The sequence below is a fragment of the Micromonas commoda genome, chromosome 11, assembly GCF_000090985.2.
Source record: "Micromonas commoda chromosome 11, complete sequence".
Taxonomy (NCBI): domain Eukaryota; kingdom Viridiplantae; phylum Chlorophyta; class Mamiellophyceae; order Mamiellales; family Mamiellaceae; genus Micromonas; species Micromonas commoda.
In genome coordinates, this window is record NC_013048.1 from 694,751 (window position 1) to 714,503 (window position 19,753).

General features: G+C 66.4%; 9 protein-coding genes across 9 annotated transcripts; 4 read left to right on the forward strand and 5 right to left on the reverse strand.

Moving 5' to 3' along the window:
* Positions 1 to 17: 17 nt before the first annotated feature.
* Positions 18 to 2,078, forward strand: MICPUN_107152 (predicted protein; the record flags this gene model as incomplete). The annotated part of the gene is made up of 4 exons (XM_002504914.1): positions 18 to 117; positions 246 to 310; positions 439 to 511; positions 650 to 2,078. The coding sequence occupies 4 exons, from the start codon at positions 18 to 20 to the stop codon at positions 1,972 to 1,974; spliced, it is 1,563 nt and encodes a 520-aa protein (XP_002504960.1). The 3' UTR covers positions 1,975 to 2,078.
* Positions 2,077 to 3,360, reverse strand: MICPUN_86659 (SWI/SNF and RSC chromatin remodeling complex protein; the record flags this gene model as incomplete). The annotated part of the gene is made up of 1 exon (XM_002505214.1): positions 2,077 to 3,360. The coding sequence occupies one exon, from the start codon at positions 3,358 to 3,360 to the stop codon at positions 2,077 to 2,079; it is 1,284 nt and encodes a 427-aa protein (XP_002505260.1).
* A 178-nt stretch (positions 3,361 to 3,538) lies between these two features.
* MICPUN_62589 (COMPASS/Set1C complex protein) lies at positions 3,539 to 5,936 on the forward strand (the record flags this gene model as incomplete). The annotated part of the gene is made up of 2 exons (XM_002504915.1): positions 3,539 to 3,557; positions 3,739 to 5,936. The coding sequence occupies 2 exons, from the start codon at positions 3,539 to 3,541 to the stop codon at positions 5,934 to 5,936; spliced, it is 2,217 nt and encodes a 738-aa protein (XP_002504961.1).
* A 70-nt stretch (positions 5,937 to 6,006) lies between these two features.
* Positions 6,007 to 7,020, reverse strand: MICPUN_98082 (predicted protein; the record flags this gene model as incomplete). The annotated part of the gene is made up of 2 exons (XM_002505215.1): positions 6,007 to 6,813; positions 6,844 to 7,020. 2 exons carry the CDS (start codon positions 7,018 to 7,020, stop codon positions 6,007 to 6,009), a joined length of 984 nt encoding a protein of 327 aa, XP_002505261.1.
* A 642-nt stretch (positions 7,021 to 7,662) lies between these two features.
* On the reverse strand, positions 7,663 to 11,199 carry MICPUN_62591 (glycoside hydrolase family 38 protein; the record flags this gene model as incomplete). The annotated part of the gene is made up of 1 exon (XM_002505216.1): positions 7,663 to 11,199. The coding sequence occupies one exon, from the start codon at positions 11,197 to 11,199 to the stop codon at positions 7,663 to 7,665; it is 3,537 nt and encodes a 1,178-aa protein (XP_002505262.1).
* Positions 11,200 to 11,342: 143 nt separating this feature from the next.
* Positions 11,343 to 12,284, reverse strand: MICPUN_62592 (predicted protein; the record flags this gene model as incomplete). The annotated part of the gene is made up of 1 exon (XM_002505217.1): positions 11,343 to 12,284. The coding sequence occupies one exon, from the start codon at positions 12,282 to 12,284 to the stop codon at positions 11,343 to 11,345; it is 942 nt and encodes a 313-aa protein (XP_002505263.1).
* Positions 12,285 to 12,881: 597 nt separating this feature from the next.
* SECA (type II secretory pathway family) lies at positions 12,882 to 15,929 on the forward strand (the record flags this gene model as incomplete). Its single annotated transcript, XM_002504916.1, has 1 exon — positions 12,882 to 15,929. One exon carries the CDS (start codon positions 12,882 to 12,884, stop codon positions 15,927 to 15,929), a length of 3,048 nt encoding a protein of 1,015 aa, XP_002504962.1.
* Positions 15,930 to 16,153: 224 nt separating this feature from the next.
* On the forward strand, positions 16,154 to 17,219 carry MICPUN_62594 (predicted protein; the record flags this gene model as incomplete). The annotated part of the gene is made up of 2 exons (XM_002504917.1): positions 16,154 to 16,428; positions 16,490 to 17,219. 2 exons carry the CDS (start codon positions 16,154 to 16,156, stop codon positions 17,217 to 17,219), a joined length of 1,005 nt encoding a protein of 334 aa, XP_002504963.1.
* Positions 17,220 to 17,508: 289 nt separating this feature from the next.
* On the reverse strand, positions 17,509 to 19,711 carry MICPUN_62595 (predicted protein; the record flags this gene model as incomplete). The annotated part of the gene is made up of 1 exon (XM_002505218.1): positions 17,509 to 19,711. One exon carries the CDS (start codon positions 19,709 to 19,711, stop codon positions 17,534 to 17,536), a length of 2,178 nt encoding a protein of 725 aa, XP_002505264.1. The 3' UTR covers positions 17,509 to 17,533.
* Between the last annotated feature and the right edge of the window lie 42 nt (positions 19,712 to 19,753).

Here is a 19,753-nt window from a genome sequence, read left to right on the forward strand (position 1 = left end):
ACCCACTCACGTACACGATGACCGGCCTCTCCAACGGGCACGTCGGCAAGCGCAAGGCGGGCGATATCACCTTCGACGAAGTCGACGGCTTCAGCGCCGCCCAGCTTTTCGGCCAGGGTACGTGCGATGTTGTTAGCGACAAAAGTGCCCTTTGACGAACCGACGGCGCCGCGATTTCGCTGTTGCCAACTCCCTCGCGACGGAGCCTGACCGAACCCCGACCGACCCTTCGTTCTCGTCTGCAGGCGTCTGCTACACCTACGATGATGTCATCTTCCACCCCGGTCACATCGACTTCCCCGCGACCGACGTGAGTGCCGGAACAAGGCCCCCTCCTCTCCGCCGCCCCGACGAGCCCCGCCGCACCTTTTTGAATCACTCGCGCCGACCTTCCCTTGTGCCCCGTGCCTGACCACAAACCGTCCCGAAAACGCACAGGTGGACCTCACGACCAAGCTGACTCGCAATATCAGCATCCGCACCCCCATCGTCTCCTCTCCCATGGACACCGGTGCGCTCCCCAAGCCGCCCCGTCACCACGCCGCTTGGATCTGAATTTTTTTTTCGCCAAGCTGGCCGGAACGCGCCCCTCTCCTCCCCGACCCGGCGCTAACGTCGTTCCTCCCAACCTTCCCCCGCGTCGCGACAGTCACCGAATCCGACATGGCGATCGCCATGGCCTCCGTGGGCGGCGCCGGCTTCCTCCACTACAACATGACCCAGGACGAGCAGGTTGCCCACCTCAAGGCTGTCAAGGCGCACAGGCTCGGGTACGTCACCCGACCGGAGGTTCGCGGCCCCGACGCCACCCTCGCCGAGTGCGACGCCCTCGCCACCTCCCGTGGGTTCACCTCCGTCGTCGTCACCGACACCGGCATCATCGGCGGCAAGCTCCTCGGCTTGGTCAGCTCCCGCGACGGCGACCTCGTGATGGACCGATCCACCAAGCTCAAGGACGTCATGACCAAGGCTGCTGACCTCGTCACCGGCAAGGCGTCCGACGCCATCGAGAAGCTCGAGGACGCTCTCCTCGCGTCCAAGAAGGGTAAGCTCCCGGTGGTCAACGACAAGGGCGAGCTCGTGGGCTTGATGACCCGCGCGTCGGTCAAGACGAAGAAGCTCCTCCCCCCCCCGGGCGCTCCTTCTCTGGACAAGAAGGGCCGCCTCCTGTGCGGCGCCGCGATCGGCACCCGCCCGGCGGACAAGGACCGCGCCAAGGCTCTCGTCGCGGAGGGCCTGGACATGGTCATTCTCGACTCCTCCCAGGGTGACTCCGTCTACCAGATTGAGATGATCAAGTGGCTCAAGGACAACCTCCCCGAGCTCGACGTCATCGGCGGCAACGTCGTGACCCAAGTCCAGGCGAAGAGGCTCCTCGAGGCTGGAGCCGATGGTCTCCGCGTCGGCATGGGTTCCGGCTCCATCTGCACCACGCAGGAGGTGTGCGCGGTGGGCCGCGGCCAGGCGACCGCGGTCTACAAGTGTGCCAACCTCGCGTCACAGTTTGGCGTTCCCATCATCGCCGACGGAGGCATCCAGAACTCTGGCCACATCACCAAGGCGCTCACCCTGGGAGCGTCCGTGGCGATGTGCGGCTCCATGTTCGCCGGTACCACCGAGGCTCCCGGCGAATATTTCTACGACAACGGTGTGCGCGTGAAGAAGTACCGCGGCATGGGTTCCCTCGACGCCATGGCGAAGGGCTCCGACACTCGCTACCTCAGCGAGAGCGGCCACCTCAAGGTGGCCCAGGGCGTGAGTGGCACCGTGAAGGACAAGGGACCCGTGATGAAAATGGTCCCTTATCTCACCCACGGTGTGAAGCAGGGCTTCCAGGACATGGGTGCCAAGTCCATGGAGCACGCGACGGAGCTCAGGAATGAGGGTTCCATGCGCATGGAGACCCGCACGGGTGCGGCGCAGAAGGAGGGTGGCGTGCACGACATGCACTCCTACAAGAAGGTCGCCTGGTAAATCGAAGCGCTCGATGCCGCGTGTACAAAGCACAAGCACTATTCCGGTCGCCGCGACCGCCATTTCCCTATTAATATAACAATGCGAGTGACAGGAGTTGCCTTAAATTTTTCCAGCCTTGGACTGACGCGTGACGTACTGCATCACCGCCTCGTCCACCCACGGTTTGTTGTAAAACTCCGTTCGCCTCTCCGCCAGTCTCCTTTTTCGTCCGTCGTTCCTCACTATCGCGATGTCCCTCGCCTGCTGCGCCACCACCGTGTTGATGAAATCCACTGGCGAGTGCGAGAACCCGAGGAAGTACGACCGCCGCTGCAGATGTCTCTCAATCTTCTTGATCCCCGCCTGGATCTTCGCGTCCAACGCGGCGATCTCCGCGTCCCTCCCGATTCCCTCCACGAAGTTATGCGGCGCTTTGTCCCCGCCCGGCACGTCCACCAGGAGGTCGTAGCAGTCCGGGTGCGTCGGGTTTTTTCGTCCCCGCGTCCGGACCACGTAGTCGAGCTCGACGGGCGGCGCCGGATCCAGGCACCCCGCGCACATCATCTCGCACAGGTCCACGAACTTGGCGCTCTCCTTCTCCCCGTTCGAGCCCTTGCGGAAGAGCGATCTGAGCCTGTCGTCCAGCGAGACCAACGTGGCGTCCTCCTTGTCCAGGAGGTCGTTCAGTCGGCAGTACTGCCAGAGCGCGGCGATGAGCCGAGGTCGGGTCTCGAGGTCCAACCCGAGGAGTCGCGAGAGCTCGGGTTTGGGTTTGTACCTCTCCGGCTCGTGCTTGACCGCGATGAGAATCTTAGCCTTCCTGTCCGTGTTGCCCACGCGTTTCACCTCGAACCCATCCACCGGCTTTGCATCCGCGGGAGCCTTGTCGGAGTCCCAACGGATGGGCTCGTCGGACTCCTTGGCGGGTGCGGCGCCGTCTGCGGCGGGCGGGGGCGGCGCCGCCGGGTCCAACCGGATTTCCACGCTGCGCACGAACTCCGAAAACTTCGGTTCGGTTTCCGGGTCGTAGTCACCCCCCGCGGTGCCGTCGGCGCACTCGTGCGGCGCCAGCACGCGCCCCTGCACGTGCAAGGTCCAGCTCGCATCCTCGCCCTCCGCCGGGTTCGCCTCCTTCCACGTGTTGTAAACGTATATGCGAACCGTGCGAGGATCCCGCGGCGCGCTCTTCAGCGCCTCGTTCACCTCGGCTTTCTTCCTCGCCAGCGTCGCGTCCACCCTGCGCTCGAACTCCTGTAGCTGGGTGAACACCGCCGAGGCTGGGATCGACGCGACCACCTTCTCCTGGAACAGCTTCTGCTGCTGCTCCTGGTAGTTGCGCCTGCCGCGGCCGCGGCCTCGACCGCGCCCGGCCCTCGGGGCGACCTCCGCGAACTTGGTGCTCATCGTCGCGTCCTCGTGACGGGCCGCGCTCGCGGATCTGAGAGTCATCGGCGCCCTCGCTTCAAAAAAACCCTTTCTTGTGCTCGTCGCGGTCATCGTCTCAGGTCCACAACCGTTTTGGCAACTCGTCCACTTCTGGCTGCGGCAGGAGGGCCGCTAGCGGGGTGGCGCAGCGGCAAATATGAATCGGGCTATGGAAGGTGCGTGTCTGTTTCTCAAGGACCTTAGATCCACTTGTGTACATCCCGCAAGAGTCCCTGAACGCCGCCCGCGGCCGCGCATCCCTGCCATCCTGTCTCGTGCCCTAATTTTTCTGATCAGAGCGAGTTGACAGCTCGCTGACCTTCCCCGTCCTCGATCCCCCTCCCCTAATCCCCGCAGAGGTTGTGCCGGGCAGCGACATGCTCGAGATTATCGAGGAGGCTCTGCAACACGGCAAGGCGACCTGCGTGGCGTTCAACCGCAGGGGCACCCTCCTCGCGGCGGGCACCAGTGGCGGCAGCATCGCCATCTTCGACTTCATCACCAGGAGCGTCGCCAGGGAGCTGGTCCCGGAGGCCATCACGAACGAGGACGGCACCGTGGAGGAGCTCCCCGCGGTATTTTCGGTGGCGTGGTCCTCCGACGGGAGGAAGCTCCTCAGCACGGCCGCGGACGGAAGCGTCGTCGTCTGGGACGTGGCCGAGTCGGACCTGTCCTTTCGCGCCACCTTCGACTCGCAGTTGCACAGCGCGCAGTTCTGCCCGACCAACGATTCGCTCGCGCTCGTGTGCCCGAGCGACGACGGACCGATGACGTTGGCGCTGGGACGCGGCCGGAAGCGGACGCCGATGCCGCAGATGCCGGGGTTCTGGTCGGAGGACCGAGCGTGCCGCATCCCATCCGGCGGTTTGGACTCGGCCGCTTCACAAACGCCGGGCTGCGCGGCGTACTCGAAGAGCGGCCGGTACGCGTTCGTGGCGAACAACCGCGGCACCCTGACCGTGGTGGAGATGGGCACGATGGACATCGTCCAGGCGTGCCGCATCCCGGGCTCGGAGGAGGGTGGGACGATGTACGTGAAGAGGCTGGAGCTCAGCCGCGACGGCGCGCGCCTCCTCGCGGTGACCACGGCGAAGGAGATCGCCAGCTACGACGTCAGCGACGAGGTGCTGAACGTGAACGATAATGGAACGCGGATCCTCACCCCGTCGCCGTCGCTGCACAATCCCGTGAGCAGGTCGCAGTGGGGCGCCGCGTGCTTCAGCCACGACGGCGAGTACGTGCTGGCGGCGTCGGGCGGATCGCCGCACGAGCTGCACGCGTGGAGAAGGGAAACCGGTACGCTCGTGCGCATCCTCCAGGGCGGCGCCGAGGCCAAGGGCATCGCGCAGCTCCTGTCGCATCCGAACAAGGCGCTCGCGATCGCGGTGGGCGCGAACGGCCAGCTGTACGTGTGGGCGAGGAGGTACGCCGAGAACTGGTCCGCTTTCGACCCGACGTACGTCGAGCTCGAGGAGAACGTCAAGCTCGCCGACGACGACGACGACGAGTTCGACGCCATCGCGAGGAATACCACCGACGCGTTCAGGCGTTCGCTCGAGGAGCCCGAGGCTGTGGCGTTGGACAAGGCGGTCGAGGCGGCGGCGGCGGTGACGGCGGCGGAGACGAGGGAGAAGAACCAGTCGGATTTCGACGACAGGAGTCACGCGTTCGAGCAGTGGGCGGCGGTGCGCGAGGGGACGACGGCGCCCGAGAGGCCCACGTGGAGGGATCCGATCATGATGGACGATTTCAAACGGCGTAGCGAGGGTTTCGACGCTTGGGCGAGGGAGAAGGAGGGCGTTTCTTTGCCCGGTCTCCCCGCGAGGAACGAGGCTCTGACGTTGACCTTAGACGAGCTCCTGGGATCGGGTCGAAGCGATGCGGCGGAGGATGCGGCGCAACGCGCGCATGCCGCGTCCCTGAAGAGGTCGACTGCGATCAAGGCTGCGGAGGAGGCGCGGCGGGCCAGGGTGGAGACTGCGAAGCTTGCCGCCGAGAAGGAGGCTGAGGAGATCCGCGCCGAGATCATCGACGTCGACGCGCCGTGCGGCGGATATTACACCGACGAGGGCGAGGACTGCATGCACTACCTGCCCTTGGAGCAGCTCGAGCCGCAAGAAGACGCGGTGAACGTGGTCCAGGTGAGGCTCGAGCGGTGGAAGAGGAAGAAGATGAGATTGACGGCGTCTGCGGAGAAGCGACCGAGGATCGAAGGCGAACCCGACGGGGAGGAGCAGATGGGCGACGCCGTCGACGTGAAAGAGGACGTCGACGAAGAAGAAGAAGAAGACGACGAAGAGAATGATGATGACGAGGGTGATGGGGATGACGACGAGATGGAGGAGGAGGACGAGGAGGAGGAGGAGGAGGAGGAGGAGGACGAGGAGGACGAGGAGGAGGACGACGACGAGGAGGAGGAGGACGACGAGGACGATGCCGAGGACGAGGAGGAGGAGGACGAGGACGATGACGAGGAGGAGGAGGACGACGAGGACGACGAGGAGGAGGAGGAGGTTGAAGACGAGGACGGAGTCGAGGACATGGACGCGTCGTAGCCAAAATCAAATTGTTGTCACAGTTCACGCAGTCAACCTCAGGGTTGAATGCCTCGAGAGTAAAAAAATGTCACTTGATCCGGTTTACAGCCATGTGTGCCAGCTCCTTGAGACCCTTCCTGCACCGCAGCGCGTGTGGACAGTCGATCGACGGCAGCGCCTCCACCGCCTTCACGGCCAACGCGCTGTGCTCTCTCGCCAGCTCCTTCGTCCGCTCGATCCCGTCGCTCCGCTTGACCAGGTCGTGCGCGAGTTCCACGTCCCCCACGTGCTTGAATCGCCTCTCAATCAGCGCCGACAGCTGCGGGTGCTCCTCCGCCGCGAACAGCACCGGCGCGGTCGCGATTCCCTCCTTCAGGTCCCCGAGCGTCGGCTTACCCAGCACGCTCCCGCTGCCGACAAAGTCCAGAACGTCGTCCTGGAACTGAAACGCCAAACCGAGGTGTCGGCCGTAGTCGTACGCATGGCTGGCCGTCTCCGTGTCGTGCCCGCCGAGGAGCACGATGGCCTTGGCGCTGTTGGCGATGAGCGACGCGGTTTTGAAGTACGTCTTCTGAAAGTAGTGATCGAAGGACATGAGCCGCTCGGGTTTGGCGGTCATCTGCATAACCTCTCCCGTCACCAGGTGCTCGAGGACCCTCGACAGCAGCTCGATGACCTCCGTGTTGCGCAGCGACGCAAGCGTGACGGACGCGCGCGCGAGCAGGAAATCGCCCGCGAGGATCGCCAGCTTGTTCCCAACCTCCAGGTTCAGCGCCCTCAGGCCGCGTCGCGTCGCGGCGCTGTCCAGCACGTCATCGTGCAAAAGACTTGCGACGTGGATGAGCTCGGTGATCTCTGCCAACCGCTGCTGCCTCCGCCTGGTGTCGTCCGGAACCTCGTGCGCGGGGGCGTGATCGATGCTCACGCTCGCCGCCCTGGCGCGGCTGAGTGCGTCGGCGCCGCCCGATGAGAGGTCGGTGAGCGCGGACGCCATTAAGAGAAGCACCGTCGGCCTCATCCTCTTACCCTCCGCTCCAACCTTGAAGAAGTACTCCGCCGCGGTCGCCAGCGCGGGCACCTCGGAGGTGACCGCTTGCCTCATCCTCGCGCTGATGGCGCTGAGCTCATCGTTTACGATCGTGAACGGATTCACGGGCTCGGTCTCGTCAAAGCCCAGCGCGGCTGAGTGCGCGCGACGCGTCGACGTGGCGTCTAGATTGCTCCGCCTCGACTTTGCCCAGTCGGCGTCACGCTCATCCCAGCCACCGGATGCGACCCAGGACGAGGCGCCGGTGTGGAACCCGTTGACACCCCCGTTTCGCCGTGTGAAGGATCCATCGCAGCCGCCGACGGTTGACCAACGTCTCGCCGCGCGGCGGCAGGTGGCACGCAGCAGCGCCGAACTCATCTGTTGCCCCGGTGAACTCCTCACGCGCCGATGGTCGGAAGCAGAAACCCCACGGACGACCGGGAGGCTTGGCGGCTCCGTGAAGACGCAGAGACCTCAGGGGCGAGTCGCACCTGTTCGAACGCCCTTAGTAAGCCGCGGACGAACGATCGGGCCGGTCGTGCCGCGATTACGGCGCCGAGCGATGTAGATCGGGGCGCTTAGGGCTATCCCGTGACGAAGATATTTCGCAGCTTTGGAGCGGGGCCCGTGAGAGCAAAAAAATGTCGGATTGACCCGCGCGTGAGCACAAGCGCGCTTCCAGACGTGACGGTTGTCATTTTGAAAGTCGGCGACCTACCTCTCGCACTCGCGCCGGACGAGCACGTACCCAATCTCACCCGGAAGCAGCGACGAGGGCTGCATGACGATCCTCCCCATCGATCCGAGTGATCGCTCCAGCGCCGCCGCCGTCGTCGCGCCCTCCGCGCCGTCCCTCCCCGCCGCCGCTGACGCCTCCCTCGCGTCACGCACCCTGAACCAGAGCGGACAAAACCCCCCGCCTCGCCCCCCTCCCTCGTCGCCCCCAATCCTCCATCCCAACGGCGCGCGCTCCGTCACCGCGAGCACCTCGACGTGGCGCGGCAACGGCTCCGCCACGGGCGACCACTCGGCGAGCTCGCACGCGACGTCGCCGCCGAGAGCCGCCGCCGTCGGCGGCCTCGAGCTCTCCGCCGCCAGTCGTCGCAGACTCGCCACCGAACCCCTCGCGACGAGAAACGATAGCGCGCCCGGGGACTCGTCGACGAGCGTTCGCCGCGCGGCGCCCAGCCCGTGGCCGTCGTCGTTGACCGCCTGTCGGTGGACGCCCAACCACGCGCCGCCGTTCACGTGCGCCACGGACGTCGCGGCGGATCCCGGCGAGAGCACCAGCCCGAGGACATCCGCGTCGCTCGCGTCGGAGGAGAGCGCGACGAACGCGCCGGAGGGAACCTCGTTGGCGGGGACGGACCACCCGCGGCGCGACGACCACGCGTGGTGCGTCACGCCGATGCCGTCGTCCACGAGCAGGCCCCGGGAGGCGGCGCCGTTCGATGGAACGACGCGGGCGACGATCTCGACGTCCTCGGGCGCGAGCGCCGCCCACTCGACCTCGATCGGGGGCGGCTCGCGGGAGGGGGAACCCCGCTCCGTCTCGAGCGCCCGTCCGGCCCTTTCCCTCACCGTCAGGACGGCGGAGGGCAGCGATGGGTTCGCGACGGCGCCGAACCGCGCGATGCATTCGGTGTACACCTCACCGGCGAAGCACCTCGGCGCGATGAGGCCGTGGCCGACCATTCCGCGGTAGGACAGCGACGGCACTCGAGCGAGGGTGACAAAAGCGGCGAGGGCGGCGACGCACCCGGACGCCGCCGCGCCTCCCATCGTCCCCTTCCCCCGGCTCCGCGCCGCGTTGACCACCCCCGCGACGCCCCCTATCCACGCGCCCGATCGGTACCCGCCTCGAACGATCGAGCCGTGCGAAGCGTCCGAGACGAACGCCGTCGAGTGCGCCGCGAGAACGAGGACGACGCCCACAAACGCGGGCGCCGCGAATCTTCGAGCCACGCGCGTCGCCAACGGCTTGGACCTCGTCGAACGCTCGGCCAGGGAGTACCGATTGAACCTTCGCGCCCTCGCGGCGAACGTCGCCAAAAACCCGTATACCCCGATACCTCGCACCCGGGAACGCCGGGGCTTCGACGACTTGACCGGAGACGCGCCGTCGAGGAGGCCCCTTCGTCTTTGCCGCCGCGGCGCCGCCCTCCTCTTACCCAGCGCCCTCGCGGCGACCCACGCGGCGAACGTCACGTTGACGAAGCACACCAGCGCGCCACACACGACCGGCAGCACGTGCCACAACCCGGATCGAGAGACGTAAGGACCGTCCCCGAACCGTTCATCCGCGGGTGACGCGACGGAAGCGACGGACATTTTCACCCCGCCGACGGCGGCGGTTCCGTCGCTCTCGAACGTGACCGCGGGATCGCGGCGGGGTGCCTTGGCGTATCCACCGACGTCGCCCGTCGTTTTCATCTCGTCGTCCCCGACCGCGACCGCCGCGAGGCGCACGATGCCGAGCGGTGGAAGGTCGGTCAGCGCCACCACCGTCTCCGAGAGACCGTCGATGTCGTCGTCCTCCTCGCCATCCGCGAGCGAAGGAGAGCGAAGGAGCCCGTTCAAGAACCGAACGCCGTCCGTCCTTCGCTCCTGCGTCGGCACCGCGCGCCCGGTGCGAGCGTCCACGATCTTCACGCGTCGCCCGACCAGCAGTCTCACCTCGGCGTACGGCAGGACCCAGCCCGTGGGATTATGCACCGCGACGGCGTCGCCGGGCTCGCGAAGTCGAGCGGCGGCGCCGACGTCTGGTTCCGTCCGCCAGCTGTGCTCGGCGCCGACGTCGCATCGAAGCGCCCGCGCCGCAGCGCGCGCCGTGACGTCCTCCGCGAGAGCCTCGCCCTTACGCGCCCACGACGTGAAGTCGTCCGCCACCGACTTTGGGCACGTGCCCGTGATGGCGTCGTGGTGCAGACCCAGGTACGCGGCTCGCTCGGCTCTCGACGTCTCGATCCGTTCGACGTCTTTCGCTCCGTTTGGGCACAGAGCGGCGAGAGAACCCGCGTTTAGGGCCGCCGTCGACGAGGCGACAACGGCGCGCTTGAGCTCGCGCCTGTGCACGAACGATCCCACCCACGCGTTCTCGCTGACCGGCCAGTTATCCGCGTACGGAAGGAACGACCCAACACGTCTCGGTAACTCGACCGGGTTTGAAGCGGTCGCGGCAAAGTACTCCGCCGGCGTGGACCACGCGAACCTGAACGCGCTCCTCTTCCCGGGCCCCTTCGGACCCGCGCGTCTCCCGCCTCCGTCTCGATCCCCACCCCGATCCCCGCTCCCCACGCGCGCCAGGAGCGTCTCCCACGCCGCGAACGTCCTCTCCGCGTCTTTGAACCTAAAGTCGTCGCCGACCAACATCATGGCGCGACCCGCCCCCCGCGCCAGTCCCTCGAACGACGCCACCGCCTCCGCCTCGAGCGCGACCGCGGCGGAGGCCCAGTCCACGTCGGTGCGCTCTCCCGTGAAGTCCAGCGCGCGCGGCACGTTATAGTGCCTCCGAAGCATGTGAGCGACGACTTGACCCCGGCTTGACCCCGCTCGGATCCAGACAAACTCCCGACCGCGCTGGCGCACCGCCTCCCGCCTCGCGCCCCTCGGCACCCTGTTCACCACGACGTGTTTGTACCCCAGGTGTGCCAACACCGCCGGGGTGGACGCCGCGTGCCCGAACGGGTCGATCTGCCACGCCACCGTCGGCCTCCAATCGTCGTCCCCTACGACGGCTCTCAGCGCGGCGGCTCCCGCGTCAAACTGCGCGGCGGCGAGGTGAACGGGCGTGACCGCCTCGTCGTGTGATACCCACCCGCCGCCGACGACGTCCACGCGCCCGTCGCGGACGAGGCTCCTGAAGAGCTCGAGCCACGTGGTGCCGCACGGGTCGCGTCCTCGCGACGGCGTCGGGGAGTAGACGCAGTCCTCGGGCGGTGCCTCGCCTCCCTCGCTCTCCAGCCAACGCACGAGGAACGCGGCGTCGCCAAACGTGAAGCGGCGCGCCGGGTCCCGCGCGCACGCCAGCACCGCGCTCCTGTGGATACCGTTCCCGCTGCCGATGACGTATTGGTCGAACGTGTTCCTCCAACCCGGGTCCATGTGCGAGTGCGCCACGAGGTGCACGCAAGGCGACGACGGGGTACACTCGGCAACCCCGAATCGGCCATCGTCGCCCCCTGCCGCCAGCACGTGACCCGCCGCTAGGACCGCGAGGATCGCGACGAGCCGGAGCCACGCGGCGCGCATCCCGCGTCCTGAGGTTTGCGGGACGACGCCGACACCCCGAACCCGACCCAAACCGGCGCGCGCGCGCCCTTAACTATGTCGCGACGGAACGAGGGAAGTGATCAGTCTCTGCGAGAAACGAGCGCCGTTTGGGTAACAATCGATCACTCCACCGGTGGAGCGTCGTATCTACGAAACAGTATGAACGTCAGGAACTCGTCCCCGCGTCCTCCGTCCCTCCACCCCCTTCCCGCGTACACTCCGGGTCCCAGCGGCCTGAGGTAATCCACCAACGTGTCGAACGGGGGTATCGCGAGCTTGGGCTCTGGCCACCACGTCCCTTCAGCACCCGCGCCCGGCGTCCGCCTGCTCGGGTACCGCATCGCCGGCGGCATGTCCGCCTCCAGGTACGGGGGGTTCTGGTAATCGAGCAGCAGGTCCGCATCCTCCGCCGTCGCGGGGACCTTGACGAACCTCTCCACGGTGTCGTTGGTGCGAAAGTACAGCGGCAGGTACTTCTCCACGAAGCCGGGCTTCTTGAGCACTACTCGACCGAACCACACGCCGACGTCTTTGGGCGACGGGTAGAAGACCTTCTGGAACCTGTTGACGAACGGACCTCCCGGGACGTTCGCCGCCCTCCCCTCGAACACCTGGACCCCCGCCGCGGACGCGACGAGCGCGGCTGCGCGCCTGGCCTTGGCGGCCCTGCCCTCCTCGTCGTCGGCGTAGTCGTCGTCGTCGACGGATTCGTCCAACGAAAAATCCGCCCCGCTCACCGCGGCTTGCTCCACGGTGGCGTCGAGCCTCTCCTGGTAATCCTCGAGGTCCGAGCTGATATCGAGCGCGCCCCCGGCCTCGCGTTCTTGGAACTTGACCTTGTAGAGCAACCCCGCGATGTACCAGCAGTTCACGAGCCCGACGTCGGAGAGCTCGTCCATGAGCCTCGGCCTGAATTCCTCCGGGATGGCGTCGAGCTTCTCGTAGACGTACGTGCCCATGTTCGTGGACTTGGACGTGAACGCGACCTCCTCGTAGGCGTTGATGGTGGTGGCGAGGCGGATCACCATGTCCATCGCCTGCTCCTCGCGTTCCTCCGGGGTCATCTTCGCCCATTCCACTGTCTCGAGGGCACCCGCGATCGTGCGCCACCTGCGATGGGCACCTCTGGTGGCGCGCGGGCATCGAGGGCACCGGGTCGGCGATGCGACGGAGCGCGCGATGGGTATGGGGCGCACGTGCGCCGCGAGTACGCTCGATGACATCGTCCCCGACTTCCTTCCCTCCGCCGTCCAGGGCGGGGCGCAAGTGGCGAAGCGGGGATCAAACACCCGCCTTGCGCTTCTCCCGGCGCAGAGCGGGATTGATTAACCCTATCTTGAGGGTTTGCCAAATTTCGGAAAGTTGTATGAACGTGCAGTCATAAACTTTGCCAAATTTGTTCGGCGGATCTCGACGCTTCAATCTACGTCACGGCTTCCGGGAATCCCTTGAAGAGCGCGCTGCAGCCGTAGCCCGCCAGTCCACGACACACGTGCACGCACGTACACGTATTCGAGCCGAAGCGAGGTTGTCGACTAGAACGACCCCGCCTCCCTCGACGGAAGACCGAGTCGTGCGTAAGGAGCCTGCCCGCCAGGACCCGCACACAAAACCACGTATAGATAACGTGCCCAGGAGCGCCGGGAATCGTCATGGCTTCCATGGCCCAGGCAGCGGCCGCCGCGCCCGCCATCGCGGCTCGCCGGGCCGTGCGCGGCACCGCCCTTCGCGGTAAGAGCGCGTCGGTGAGGCCCACGCGCTCCGGTCGCGGCGCTTCCCTCGAGTGCAACGCCTTCCTCGACCAGCTCAAGAAGGCCGCCGACGGAGTGCTCAAGGGCGACCCGGGAGCGAAAACTCGCGCGAGGTACCAGGATCGCGTGGACGCCATCAACGCGATGGGGCCCGCGATGTCCAAGCTCTCCGACGACGAACTCCGCGCTAAGACCAAGGAGCTTCAGGCCAAGGTGAAGAACGGCGCGAACCTCGACTCCCTCCTCGTCGAGTCCTTCGCGCTCGTCCGCGAAGCCTCCGATCGCGTCCTCGGCTTGAGGCCCTTCGACGTGCAGCTCATCGGCGGCATGATCCTTCACGAGGGCCAGATCGCCGAGATGCGAACCGGCGAGGGTAAGACCCTCGTCTCCGCGCTTCCCGCCTTCCTCAACGCCCTCGGCGGCAAGGGCGTGCACGTCGTCACTGTCAACGACTACCTCGCCCGGCGCGACTGCGAGTGGATCGGCCAGATCCACAAGTTCCTCGGCCTCAAGTGCGGCCTCATCCAGGCGGGCATGGCCGAGGCGGAGCGCAGGGAGAACTACCTCTGCGACGTCACGTACGTCACCAACTCCGAGCTCGGCTTCGATTACCTCCGCGACAACCTCGCGCAGACCCCAGCCGAGCTCGTGCTCCGCGACTTTAACTTTTGCGTCATCGACGAGGTGGACTCCATCCTCATCGACGAGGCCCGCACGCCGCTGATCATCTCCGGCATGGCGGATAAGCCGTCGGAGCGTTACATCCAGTCCGCCAAGATCGCCGACGCTCTCGAGAGGGACTACCACTACAAGGTTGACGAGAAGCAAAAGTCAATTTTGTTCACCGAGGAGGGTTACGAGGCTTGCGAGGAGCTTCTGCAGGTGACCGACCTGTACGACCCGCGCACGCAGTGGGCGCTGTACATCATCAACGCGCTAAAGGCTAAGGAGCTCCAGCTCAAGGACGTCAACTACATCGTGAAGGGGGGCGAGGTGGTCATCGTCGACGAGTTCACCGGGCGCACCATGGTCGGCCGTCGCTGGTCCGACGGCTTGCACCAGGCTGTCGAAGCCAAGGAGGGTCTCACGATTCAGAACGAGACCGTGACCATCGCGTCCGTCACCTACCAGGCTTTCTTCCGCGCGTTCCCCAAGCTCGGAGGCATGACCGGCACCGCCGAGACGGAGCTGACCGAGTTTAACAACATATACGACCTCTCCGTCGCCGTGGTTCCCACCAACAGGGAGGTGAAGCGCGACGACGCCGAGGACGTCGTCTTCCGCTCCGAGAGCGGCAAGTGGAACGCGGTGCGCACCGAGATTGCGCGCATGCACAAGAAGGGCCGGCCCGTGCTCGTGGGTACCACCTCCGTGGAGAGGTCCGAGCAGATTGGAGAGCTCCTCGACGAGGATGGCATCCCGTACGAGCTCCTCAACGCAAAGCCGGAGAACGTCGAGCGCGAGGCTGAGATTGTGGCGCAGGCTGGACGCCGCGGCGCCGTGACCATCGCCACCAACATGGCCGGTCGCGGTACCGATATCCTCCTCGGTGGCAACGCCGAGTTCATGGCGAGGCTTCGGATCCGCGAGGCGCTCATGCCGCGAATCGTGATGCCGGAGGAGGGCGACATCGCGTTTGAGAAGAAGAACATCGGCGGCGCCAACGCGGACAGGTGGAAGGTCAAGGACGGTCTCTACCCGTGCGACCTCTCCGCCGAGGCTGAGAAGCTCGTGCAGGAGGCTGTCGATGCCGCCGTCGCGAGCTGGGGCGCGCGATCCGTGGAGAAGCTCGAGGCGGAGGAGCGACTCTCCTTTGCCTGCGAGAAGGCTCCCACCGAGGACGAAGCCGCGCTCAAGATCCGCGCCGCGTTCAACAAGGTGGAGGCCGAGTTTGAGGCGGTGACCAAGACCGAGAAGGTCGAGGTTGTCGGCCTCGGCGGCCTCCATGTCGTCGGAACCGAGCGCCACGAGTCCCGCCGCGTCGACAACCAGCTCCGCGGCCGCGCGGGCCGCCAGGGTGACCCCGGCTCCACCCGCTACTTCCTCTCCCTCGAGGACAACCTCTTCAGGATTTTCGGCGGCGAGCGCATCCAGGCCCTGATGAGCGCGTTTCGCATCGAGGACATGCCCATCGAGTCCGGCATGCTCACCCAGTCCTTGGACCAGGCGCAGAAGAAGGTTGAGACTTACTTTTACGACATTCGCAAGCAGCTCTTCGACTACGACGCCGTGCTCAACTCCCAGCGCGAGAAGCTCTACTTTGAGCGCCGCCGCGCCCTCGCCGCCACCCCGGCGCAGCTCGAGCAGCTCATGCTCGAGTACGCCGAGCAGACCGTCGACGACATCGTGCAGGCCAACCTTGACACCTCGGTCGACCCGGCGGAGTGGCCCCTCGAGGGTCTCGCCGGCAAGATGGCCCAGTACTGCTACTTCATGGCGGACATCGACGAGGCGGACCTGCGGGATAAGGCAAACAAGGGTGGGTACGACGGCGTGAGGAACTACCTGGCGAAGCGCGGCACGGATGCGTACCGCACCAAGCGCGAGGAGGTTGAGGCGATACAGCCCGGGCTGATGGGCGAGGCGGAGCGATTCTTCGTCCTCTCGCAGACGGATAACCTGTGGAAGGAGCACCTGCAGGCGATCAAGTTCGTGCAGCAGGCGGTGGGTCTGCGCGGCTACGCGCAGAAGGACCCTCTCATCGAGTACAAGCTCGAGGGTTACAACCTGTTCGTGGAGATGATGGCGCAGATTCGCCGCAACGTCATCTATAGCGTGTACCAGTTCCAGCCCAAGCGCGTCAAGGAGAACCCCCCGGAGGCGCAGCCCAAGGCTGAGGCGGGTGCGGCGGAATCGGAGTTCCCGGAGATGGGCGACGGTCAGCCGGTGGAGGAGGACAAGGAGCTCGCGACCGCCAAGGCTGGCGGAAGCAGGAAGAAGGGCAAGGGCAAGAAGTGAGCGACACGCGCCGCGACCAATATTAATAACACATGCGCACTGTTCTGTCTCACCAGCTCATCCAGAGGTACCCTACAACGTTAACACTTATGTTGTGAGGAGCCTTTGGATTCCTTGGACAAGCTTCCTTGGACGACGCGATAAGCTGCCGAGAGAAGATAACGTATCAGACCGAAGCCCCCCGCGTCACAGCTTCCTGCGCGCGCATCCACCGCCCGATCTTCATGGGTCGCCTCTCTCGCCCAAGCTCATGGGTCGTCTTCGTTCCTCTCCTGTTCGCCCTCCTCTCCTCCTCTGACGTCGCCGCTCAGGCACCGGGCACGCTATCGGATACGGTCGCTGAGCTTCAGCAAGCACTCTCGGAGCTTCCAAACGGGCTCGGTCCGGAGATACAAGCCCTGATGGCGGAGCTCGGCATGACCCAGAGCGAGACGCACTATCGCCCGTTCTTCGACCTCACCACGGGCGAGAAGATCAACGGCAGCATCGCGCTCATAAGGTGAGACGCGCGCTCGTCCACCGAAGTTCCCTTCACCGTCGCTCACCCTCGTCCTTCTCAGGTACCCAACCGAAATGAACGACTTCGAGCTCGACTTTCTCAAGCTGACGCACAGCCTGGACCCGACGAAAAGTCACGCCATGATGGTCTGCGGCCACGCGCGACCCGATCAGTGCCGGGAGACCGTCCCGCACCTCGGAGCAGACGACGCACATCCGTGCGGAGCCAGCGACGCGAGTGACCCAGCAGCCGCCCTCGCTTCCGGCTTCTTCTGCGAGCTTCTCAACGCCACAACCACAACAACGCACGGCGAAGTCCTCGTGTACGGCAAGGAGAAGATAGAGTTCCTCGAGCAGACGCACGCGGAGGATCTCGCCGCGGGTCTGACACCCCAGCTCCCGGTCCTTCACCTCGAGATCGTGGAGATCGAGGACCTTCTCGAGGGCCTCGACCTCGACTACGAGGACTACGACTTCGGCATCGGACCTTCGGCTGCTCCCGAGACGAGTGGACCCGTGGGATCACCCAGTCCCGCGCTCGCTCCCGAGGGAAGCCGCCGCCGCGTCGCGCGTCGCCTCCTCCGCATCGGCGGCATCGGACGCGGAGGATTCCGCGGCGGCGTCGGCGGCGTCGGCCGTTTCGGAGGCATGCGCGTCGGCATGGGAAGGAGGGGGCGCCGTGGCGTGGGCAACAACCTCGCGACCCAGCAGGTGCTTCGATCCAGCTATTACGGCAATCCCGGCACGTCGGGACAGATCGCCTACTACGGGACAAGCACCGTCGGCAAGTGATTTACCCCGGGTCGGCGTGCGCGCGACATGGTTTGGTGTCAATCCTTCGCATTTCCTCTGGTTTCAGGATATTTCTCGTTTCCAGGTCCATCCGATGAACCAAGTTCGGCTGCGAAGAGTACGACTGCGAGAAGGAATATGAGCATCATCCAGTCTTGCGTTTCGCCGTGCATTTTAGCGCTGTACTTGCCAGGAGCGATCTGCGATCGGCATCATTATGGACCTGGAAACGAGAAGAAGGCTCAGGAATTGCGAAACGTATGCTCATGTCGCGCGCGCGCGAAGCTTTGCCAACCTTTTTTGTCAATACAAAATCAGTCGCACTTCCTCCCACCGCCCCCGTCCGCCGCGCCCAGAATCTCCTTGAGCACGCGAAGCGCGGCGGACGCCATCTCGCGACTCTTCTCCATCTCCGGGTCCGAAGCCGCCGCCGAGTCGTCCCCGCCGCGGCGGCCCTCGTCGTCGCCCTCGTCGTCGCTCCCCGTCGTCTTCCTCGGCCGCGAACTTCCCACGACGCCCCCCCTCGCGCGCGCACCCGCCGATACCGTCGCCGCCAGGTGGGTCAGCGCATCGCGCAACACCCCGTCGATCGCGCCCCCACGTCGCCACAGCGGCGTCGCGCCCCTCGCCGCCGTCTGCGCCGCTCGGAGTAAACCCAGCGCGATTGACGAACCGCCGCCGACGCCGCCGCGCGTGGGATCCAGAAGGGGCGCCAGCCTCGCCGCGCACGAACGCTCCGCGTCCTCCCGGGAGGTTCCCGGCGCGGGCAGTAAGAGCTCCCACATCGCGCCGTGCGCGGCGAGCGAACCCTCCGTCCCGCGAAACTCGTCCCGCGACTCAACCCTAAACCCCGACTCAACCTCCGATCGAACCCCGGGGACGGCGGCGATGAATTCAACCGTTTTGGGCGCGGCGGCGGCGACGAGGAGCACCGCGCGTCGCAGCGCCTCGGAGTGCGGCGCGGTGGCGTTGTCCGGCGCGGTGAACGCCGCGCACAGGGCTCGCAAAGCCCCGGTCTTCGCGAGGACGTCTCCCGGGTTGGCGTTACCCGGCGCCTTCGCCGCGTGAAACGCCACGATGAGGGAACACATCCCCACCCTCTGTTGCCACGAGTTATCCCCGGTCGCCTTGACGTGCGCGAGGGCGTCGAACTTCTCGGCGACGACGCCGATGTGCGCGTCCACGTGTCCCCACAAGTGACCCGCGGCGCCCACGCCAAAGCCCGCGCGCTTCCCCGCCGACGACTGCGCCGCAGAGGCGAAATCTCCGAGAGCCTCGCCGCCGAGTCGAACGCACAGGTACGCCAGGAATTCTAGCGCCAGGCCGACGTCCTCGTCCCCGCCCCTCGCGTCCTCGTCCAGCCCGAGCCTCTCCATCACCGCCCCGATGTTACCGCCGCCGTGCCTGCTCGATTCGAAACCCAGCGCCGCGAGCAGACGCCCGATCGAGCCGTCCGAGCGGGGCGGCGGACCGTTCGCCGCCCACTGCTCCCGCAGGACCCGAAGCGGCGCGACCCTCGCGGCTCGACGCTCGGGGCGTCCCTCGGACCTCGCGAGCGTCTCCGTCAGGGACACGAGCGCGGGCGCGAGCTGCGGGAGAGCGGCGTGGGGCGAGTGGCGCCAGACGTCGTCGCCGTCGACGCACGCGCGGGACAGGCGTCGGAGCACGTGCGAGAGTTTGGCGTCGACGGAGAGTTTGGCGCCCAGACGCGGGACCGGGACCGCGGGTTGGGCGGGATCGCGCGCTCGCCGCTCGTCCTCCGTCGGGTCCGTCTCCATCGGCTCCCAGTCGGAATCCGAGTCCGAGGCGTCGTTCGGGGGATTCGCCGCCGCGTGCGAACCCGGCGGTTCCCGTCCGTCGTCTTCGCCCGGTGCTCGCGCGTCGGCTTCGTCGTAAGTCGGGGCGCCGTCCCCGGCGTCGGGTGCCGTCTCCTCCGTGTCGAACCCGTCGAACCAACGCAGCGCGACTTCCGCCTCGTCGTCGGGCATGGCGAGCACCCGCGAGGTGAAGTGCACGAGCGTCGTCGCGCACAGGCGCTGGTACGCGATGCGAACCGCGCCGCCGTCCACCGCGGGCTCGGTCCCCGCCCCGTCGGCGCCGGCGTCCTCGAGGTCGCGATCGGAGTCTGCTTCCCTCGACTTGCCCGAGATCCCCGGCGCGGATCCCGCGCCCGGTGCGGGCTTGCACGCCCCCTCCACCGCGGCGTTGACCAGCGCGGATGTGATCGGGTACGTGAACGACCCCGGCGCGGTCCCCTCGGCGATCTCGGCCGCCATCTCCTCGGTGAGCGCGTCGAGTTCGGCGGCGTTGACGATCGGAAAGTCGTACTGCAGCTTCGAGTGGCACGCTTCGGCGAGCTGGGCGCGGGTGGGCGGCCGCGCGTTTACGAGGTCATCCTCCGCGCTCCTCAGCGCGCGGTATAGCACGGCCGCCATTTGGAGCCGCTGCTTCTCCGCCTCTATCGCCGCATCCTTCCCAGCCTCTTCGTCCATCGTGCCCACCGAGAGTGCCGGGGAAACCTGAAAACTTTTCGT